Source organism: Morus notabilis, unplaced genomic scaffold, assembly GCF_000414095.1.
Source record: "Morus notabilis unplaced genomic scaffold, ASM41409v2 Scaffold1265, whole genome shotgun sequence".
Taxonomy (NCBI): Eukaryota; Viridiplantae; Streptophyta; class Magnoliopsida; order Rosales; family Moraceae; genus Morus; species Morus notabilis.
This window is the reverse complement of record NW_010357863.1, coordinates 78,349-86,492: the sequence shown is the minus strand read 5'-3', so window position 1 is coordinate 86,492 and position 8,144 is coordinate 78,349. Positions and strand designations below refer to the sequence as shown.

At 34.5% G+C, this 8,144-nt stretch overlaps 1 protein-coding gene and 1 long non-coding RNA gene across 3 annotated transcripts; one reads left to right on the top strand and one right to left on the bottom strand.

Moving 5' to 3' along the window:
* Positions 1-554: 554 nt before the first annotated feature.
* Positions 555-1,207, top strand: LOC21387573. The gene is made up of 3 exons (XR_002903747.1): positions 555-622; positions 721-784; positions 912-1,207. It is a non-coding gene; the product is annotated as an uncharacterized LOC21387573 (long non-coding RNA).
* A 679-nt stretch (positions 1,208-1,886) lies between these two features.
* Positions 1,887-5,823, bottom strand: LOC21387572 (U-box domain-containing protein 44). 2 transcript variants are annotated; one of them, XM_024176651.1, is made up of 4 exons: positions 5,385-5,823; positions 4,490-5,232; positions 3,638-3,945; positions 1,887-3,466 (listed from the first exon to the last, which is right to left on the bottom strand). In XM_024176651.1, the coding sequence occupies exons 2-4, from the start codon at positions 5,221-5,223 to the stop codon at positions 2,013-2,015; spliced, it is 2,496 nt and encodes an 831-aa protein (XP_024032419.1). In that variant the 5' UTR covers positions 5,224-5,232; positions 5,385-5,823; the 3' UTR covers positions 1,887-2,012. The 2 variants fall into 2 exon arrangements, with proteins under 2 accessions (XP_024032419.1, XP_010089235.1); XM_010090933.2 differs by having other exon boundaries at positions 3,638-3,938; positions 4,498-5,232.
* Between the last annotated feature and the right edge of the window lie 2,321 nt (positions 5,824-8,144).

Here is an 8,144-nt window from a genome sequence, read left to right as displayed (position 1 = left end):
AGCATGCAACAAATAAACAAATTTTAAACATGACGATTTAAATGATTGATTTTAAAAGGGCTTTAAGATGTACTTGAATTTAAGATTTCTCACGAAATCCGTTTTAAAGTCAAAATTAAATGGCCCGATTGAATTGGCTAGTTTTAAAAAGGCTTTTAAAGAGCATTTGAAATAAGAGTTCAAATGCTGCTCTGTTTGAAAAATATTTTTAGAACGTTTTATCTTAACTGAAATTAAGAAAAGCTTTAAGAAATTTAGTGATTCACTTATTTGAAATTATTGTTACAAATTATGAAAGTATTCTTTCTTATATTAAAAAAAAAATGTTCCGCAAATTTTAAGAAACCCCAGTAAGTACAAGTTAAAGTTTAAGTTACAGTGGCGGCCTCATAGGAGGGTCGTCACATATAGATTCTTATTCTCAGAAAGTTGTAGATGTGGAAAAGGCCAGGGATTGTAGCACAAGTTACCACTATAAATAAACATATTTTGCAATGACAAAAATACAGCATTTACAAAAGGGACTAATAACACATTACTGATAGTTCTATAATGGCCGCTAATGGAGCGCATAATCAGTCAGTTTCACAACAAGATGCAGCTGAAAAGAAACCGAAATCAGGTCCATCTTTATCTCTTTTCTATACCATCTTTTTTTTTTCCCCTCTTGTTCTTTTAGTTTCAAAGTTGTTATTCATTTACTGCTTGATGAAACAACAGATATGAAGACAAAATGTTGTGCTCGTACAAAAAAGAAAGGGGATAGAAGTTTTCTTGAAGGATGGTAAGCAGATTATTCATGATTCATGAAAGCTTAAAACTTGTGTTTTTTTTTATCTCTGCAGTGCAATTCGAGTTTTATAGTCCTTATTGTAACTTCTTAATGATTTCGTTATGTGACAATTCCGCAGCCTCTTTGCTTTGTGCTGCTGTTGGCTCTGTGATGCTTGTTTTGATGTCACTGTTGTGGCATGATAAACGTCATGATATGCCTGCTGGTGCTTCTCGGAGAGTGAATAGCCGGCGACTGTCAACTCGGAGTTCACATGGCGACTGTCAACTCGGAGTTCACATTACATTTCTGTCATTTAGTATTTGTTGTCTATGAGTATGTACTATTCCTGAGTGATTTGGTTTAAATAAACATTGTAGAGGCATTCGGAACATATAACTATGTAACAGATACACATTTGCTATTTAGTTTGAGCAGAGATTTTGGACTTAAAACATATACCTATGTAACTGATACACGTATTTGCATATAGTAACATAACATCCTGGTCTTCGAGCTGAAATCTAATCTTGCTATTTATGTTATCGGAAAATACCTACCTCCATAACTTAAGCGTTTGGGATGCGTTAGTAAACTAACATGGTGTCATAGCATTTCGTAACTTTTCCTTTGTGATACAAGTTCTGTTGTATGGCTCTACAGAATTTAGTAAAAAGTAAAGACAAACTTTAATTATGGCGCCTCAAAACCACTCTCAGATACCAAAAAACAAAAATGAAAAATATGCTTCCACCACAATAATATTTTTTATTAACAGATTATACAAAAACTGAAAGTGCAAGCTGTTAGTATTACTTATTTACATCAGGAACTATATGTACGGCTGATCCAAAAAGGAACTGAAAGATGTTTAACATAAAGTATTGAATGAATGTCTTTACAGGGCAAACAAAGGGAAAAAAAAAAAGAAAAGAAAAGGAAAAAACAAACATATGAGAAAAATAATTCTGGTTTCATGTAACAATTTGTCATGTAACAAATGAAAAATATGCTTCCACCACAATAATATTTTTATTAACAGATTATACAAAAATTGAAAGTGCGAGCTCTTAGTATTACTTATTTACAGGAACTATATGTACGGCTGATCCAATAAGGAACTGAAAGATGTATAACATAAAGTATTGAATGAATGTCTTTACAGGGCAAACAGAGGAAAAAAAAAAGGAAAAAACAAACATATGAGAAAAATAATTCTGGTTTCATGTAACAATTTGTCTCAAAAGTAACTAGATTGATCCTGTAAGAGCTCCAGCTGTGCTAACAACTTTGCAATGGTTGATTTCAATCTGGAATCTCCCTGCTGAGCCAGATCAATAAGCACAACCTGAGCATATGCACCGTATTTAACTCTATGTTCCTCAACCCTAAATATCCTCTCAAGTATCCACAACGCTCTCTCTTGCGCCTCTGTGTTCCCTGATTCCAACACTTTTACAATGGCTTGAACCCGTGATGTTTTCGCTATGTAATTGCTTCCGTTCTCCCAAATTTCATCTTGCAATAGAGTCGCGAGGGCACTTAGTACAGCTTCATCCGCTTCCCTCTCGTTGCCTTCCAATATTCTGAGCAGTGGGGGCACAGCACCAGCCTTGACCAAGCAAAATGTGCTCTTCACGAAGCAGTAGCCCTCGTGAACTTCGCAAAAGGCCTCTGTAGAAGGTGGAACGCAGAACCACCTTGGCGTCCTTGACTTTTTTAGAGAGAGTGAGTTCTGTGATAACTGAGCTAGTGAGGTTGCAGCGCGGCATTTAGCAACCGTTGACTCACTTGAGAGCAACTTCACAAGTAAAGTGATCACCCCATTTTCTGCCGAGTATAGCTGTAGCTTCTTATCAGAAGGACCAGTGAACCGAATCAAGACGCTTGCAATGCTCTCTGACAATTGTAGTGTTTCGGGCGTTGTTGTCACGGGGCTTGAAGTCGTCATGGAGACAATAATGGGTAGTAAGTTTTCCCTCTTAAGTATGTCAGTAACTTTCTTATCACTAACAGGAAAGCTGCTCAGAATCCCAAGTGCATCAGCTTTTTCACTCTCATATGTTGATGATGAAACAATGTTGATAATTATAATGATATGTGTTTCTCCTATTTGTTCTGACAATTCTTGTGATAAATCTTTAGAAAGAGGGTAGAGCAATTTCAAGGAACTACTTCTTATTTTGATGTTGGTTTCCATGAGAAAGGGTAAGAGAAGCTGAACAGCACCATTCTCCTTCATTTTTCTTCTAGCTTTGGAGGCACTAGAATGCGAGGCAATGCTATTAAGAGCTTGCAATAGGTGAATCTGAATCACTGGACTGGAAAGGTTCAAAAGTGAGAGCATCTGCTGAGCCACATTGTGATTAACGAGAATGGATTCCGACTCAGCAATCCTTGCGAGAATTGCTGATGCGGGCTCACGAAGAGTCATAAGCACGGAGGTAACAGAGAAGAGTAGCTGAAGTAGAGATGACAAAATGCCTGAATGGATTAAACGTTGTACATTTTCTGCCAAACTTGACAAGTTCTGCAGAGCGTTTAGAGCAGAAAATTTGGCTTCAAGTTTTCCTGCAGTGAACATTCTTACTAGGGGTTCTATGGCCCCATCTTCTCCAAGGGAAGCTCTACATTGATCTGTGAGCTCCATCCTTGAAAGTGCTGTTGCCACAAGGATCTTACTCATATCAGAGCCTGCAAAGACAAATATGATTTCAGGACAGCAAAAATGATCTCAATTCTATGTAGTTAAGAATTCAAAACTCATACTCAAAGCTAAGCTAGAATTAAAATCATACATGGTTCTCATACGCACTAAAACAGAACAAAAGGCAGCAACAAATCTTAAAAAGACTTTTTTATCACCTTCCTTTAGGTACTTCACTATTGGCTTGAAGTAGCCTGCCTCCGCCATATGCAGCGCGTTTTGTGCGTTGCAAGACAAGCCATTCAACAGCTTTGCAGCGTCACGTGAAGCGACAGGGTCATCCCCATTTCGTAGAGCAACCAAGAGGACAATGCAACCTTGGATTCTGCCAATCCGCCGCCGGACAGCTGAAACTTCAGAAAGATCCAATAGTAGGCCAACAGCTTCTCTCCTCTCCTCCTCCTCTCTTACCAATGACTTCACTAATGTTGACAAGAACCCCACATCTGCCATCTTTTCCTGCACACTACTACACAATGTAAGCCAACTTTCAATGAAACTCAGTGCTCCCCATTAAAAGAACATATACATATACATATGCATATGCATACACACAATATATATATATATATATATGTTAAAAGAACATTGATATATTCATCACCACACTAGTGTTAGTAAAAGAGAAACTGTCACTTAAAAAAAAGGTCTCACTCTATAATCCAGTGACAGAGCCCCATAGAACTGAGCCACGTGCCCCCACTTAGATTTCATTTTTTTTTTAATGTTTGTACCTTTTTTTCCTAAAATTTCAGTTGTTTCCCGATTTAATTTAAAAAAGTTATAACTATGCCCCACTCAATGATGAAAACCTATAATTACGTCCCCATCTAAATAGAAATTTATCTCTTATATCTTCAAATTATGCCCTCATTGAAACATTTTTCAGGATCTGCCATTGCTATTGTGTAGTTAAAATTACTACCACATGTATAGTGATTGCATTACCAATGGTGATAAATAATATTAAAAGGTAAACACAAGTATAGGCACAAACAGAGAATACATACGTGTTTACCTTGTTTTCATCATTGTCCAGAGCAAGGGTTCTCAGCAAATGAATCATGGTCAGCCTATGTTCTGGCTTACTAGAGCTTAACCTGTTAAATAAAGCAGGAATAACTCCCTCATATTCAATCCACTCATTCCCAACCTTCTTACCTCCGATCAACTCACTCAATATTAAAAGTGCCAATCTAAGCTCTTCATCATCACCATACTTCAATTTCACCACAACCTCATCAACACCAATACTAATCCTCTCCTCCTGTATTTCCTCTTCCACTTCCAACTCGCCAACACTCGCGGAATGGTGACTCGAGCTCGCAACCGAACCCGGGTCTAGCTTCGCATTCATCAATTCTCTATGGAGCACCCCAATCTTGTCCTTGAAATCTGCACAAACTTCAAGACTGGTAAATAGCACGAGGCCTAATGATCTCCCCAAGTCATGAATCATGTTCTCCACTTGCTTAACCAAACTTTTCGGGTTCGGACTTCTGATCATAGCCTTGGCGCGGTTGAACTCTTTCCCTAGTGATTCTACAGCTTTTTGGACTGGAGGGTGGTCCAAAATTTTATTTTCTTCGCTTAACTCATTGAGAATTGGAATGAATTTATCAACCAAAAAAGCAAATTCAGTGAAAATTTGCCTCTCAGTTTCATGGCTTTGCGCCAGAGAACTAACCTCCCTAGCTGATGCTATTAGCTCTGACATAGCCTCTAGAGATCTTCTATTTTCCATGGCTTTAAACTGTAAGATAAATCATGATTAAGAAACACCCAGATAAAGAATAACAACAAAAGGGACAGAAAAAAGTCAAAAGTCACTGGCAGAAGAGACGATATAGAAGAAGAATAAATAAGAGATGATACGAGGAAATCCAAAGAGAAAAGAATTAGAACCTGACAGGCAAAAGCAGATATTGATCTTCACATGTTGGTCATTGAACAAGAGAAATCGATACAAAAGGCAATAATAATTACTCATATATGGAATATAAATATACATATATGATAAAAGAAGACTCTTTCCATATACTTATTCTTCTCCCGAGTTACCAAGAAACATAATAAAAAAAGCGAGAGAGAGACTGATGAAAACATGTAATTTTGCCGCTTGGAGTGATATGGAGAAAAGGTATTATTAATTCAAAAGGGTCGGCATCAGACGGCGAAACCATCATGAATTTTTTTTATATTAAAATTAGATGAGAACAAGGAATGATAAAAAGAAATCTATCTTGTTCGTCTTCTTCCATCGGAATGTAATGAATTTATTAGAACAAGAAGAGAAAGAAGACGCAGTCAAACACTCCGTGAAAACTCTGTTCTCATCTGTGGTTGGTTAACTTTCAATCACAGCTTTGAATGCAGTGGAAGACTCCCTTGTGTGTTGTTTGTGGGTCAACGGATGTTTGGGAAATGATGACCACCCGTTTGTTGGCCGGGCTGAGTTCAGTTCGTTGGGACTTGGGAACTTTTTCTGTTTCATTGTAAGGGCTTCGTGCTTTTGTCACTGTTTGGCTTTAAATATCTTTTTAACTAAAAAAAATATATCTTTTAAATATTTTATTTGGTTGAATTTCATTGTATTTTTTTTTATTTTTTTAAGTTTTTTTTTATGTTCTCTCTTTTTAAGAATACTGATTTTTTTTACTTATCAGTTCTCAGTTCTGTATTATTTTTTTAATTTAAATTAACTTTTAATCAGATTTTAAATTAAATTAAAAAAATAATACATATCTGACAGCTGATAAATAAAAAATATCAATATTTTTAAAAAAGAGAGAACACTAAAAAAATTTTCTTATTTTTTTTTGGTAAAGAAAATATCAGAAAAGATGTGAATGGAGGAGTAAGTTAAAAGCTTGATTGGTAAAATAAGCATTCACATATAGGACCACTATCATAATCTTTCACCGCAAAGATTTCTATGTTCGTTTTGAATGTTTCTAAATGTCTAATAGTATACCCAAAAAAAATGTTAGAATGAAAGGGTAGGCTAGTATACTAATTTTAATCTCAATTATTTTATATTAATTTATGTGATAGTGAATTGTTATATTTTTTATTTATAATTAATTAAGGTGGTAGTCTTTTAAAATACACCTATCATAAAAAAGATGACCATTTACATATTTAAATTAAAAAAAATAGTATTAGAATTGGTGTCCGTAGGCATTATTCTATAGAATGAAATAGTTTATAAATTTAAGGAATATTTGGCAATAAACAGATATAGTTTTTAGAGAAAAATACAAGGTTCGCTGTAGTTTTTATTTTTAATTGTTATTATTGACACATGTCAATAAAATAGAATTGTCACGTAAAATAAATCAGTTCTCATCTTCTTTTTTTTTTCTTTATTATTTTGAGATGACTATGCTTCCTAGCAAACAATTTTAATGCATTAACGATTACTAAGAATTATAATAGTATTTTTGTTTTTTTGAGTCTATAGTAGGGTCTTCTATCAATGGTGCACATTTCTGATCATTGGATATATATACAGTAAAAATCATATTTAAAACAATAAAAAGAGCATACAAAACTGAAGAGTATAAAATAAGAACCTATAATATCTAGAGTTCATTTTTCCAAATCCTACAATACAACTCTTCTTTTCTTTTTAAAGAAGTCTCCATAGTATAGACTGCTCTACTTTTCATCCTATGGCTGTGCCTTTAATTGTTTTAAACATTTGGAATGTAATTGGAGTTAGTGAAAATTAGGCACGTTCATTTCGTCGATTTAAGTTTAGAATTCGAGTTTTATTACAGTAAAAAACTCTTAAAAATAGTTATATTTAACTTTTTTATTATAATAAAAAATTTTCATATAAAATCACATCTTAACTCAAATTAAAAACTTAAATCAATGAACTAAATAGATATTATATCTTGAGTTAAGCGAATAAATGGGTTCAACCGTTCACTTCGTTAATTCGAGTTTAGAATTCGAGTTTTTCTACAGTAAAAAGCTCTCACAAACAATCACATCTAACTTTTTTGTTACAGTAAAAAACTTTCACATAAAATTAAATCTCAACTCGAATTCTAAACTCAAATCAGAGAAGTTAACGAGACAAGACTGCTACTTATGTAGGAGCCATATAAAATTGTTTGTTTTTCTGATCGTACACACTATTTGACTACTAGCTTTATGACACGTGGTCCTATTTAGAGGATATAGAAAAGTTAAAATCGATATTATATCACGGTCCATGGGTCAAATCTTGCATACAAGTACTCTTTTCCCCTCCAAATAAAATAAAAAAAAAAAAAAAAAAGTTTTATGTTGAATCGTCAATTCTATAATCAAAACCCATTTCCTTTTATGGAGGCCAGAATCAGATTCGCTAAACAAAAGTAATGAGAAATGGAGAATGTGATATGTGATGATTATATAATTCTAGAATAATGCTTTATACTACCATGTATTATAATCTACCACGAGGCAAAAAAAGCCTAATTTGGAACATTAAAAACAAATTAGGTGGCGGCATAAAGTAGTGGTTAGACAATTTATTTTTGCAATGGGCCACAGAATCTGCTTGTTTGCCTGGGTGAACTTTATCTCCGAATCTGCAACTTTGTTGAACACGGTGAAAAAAATGTGACCTGATTGACTTTCTGTGAAGATCTTTGTGGAACAAACAAGGAA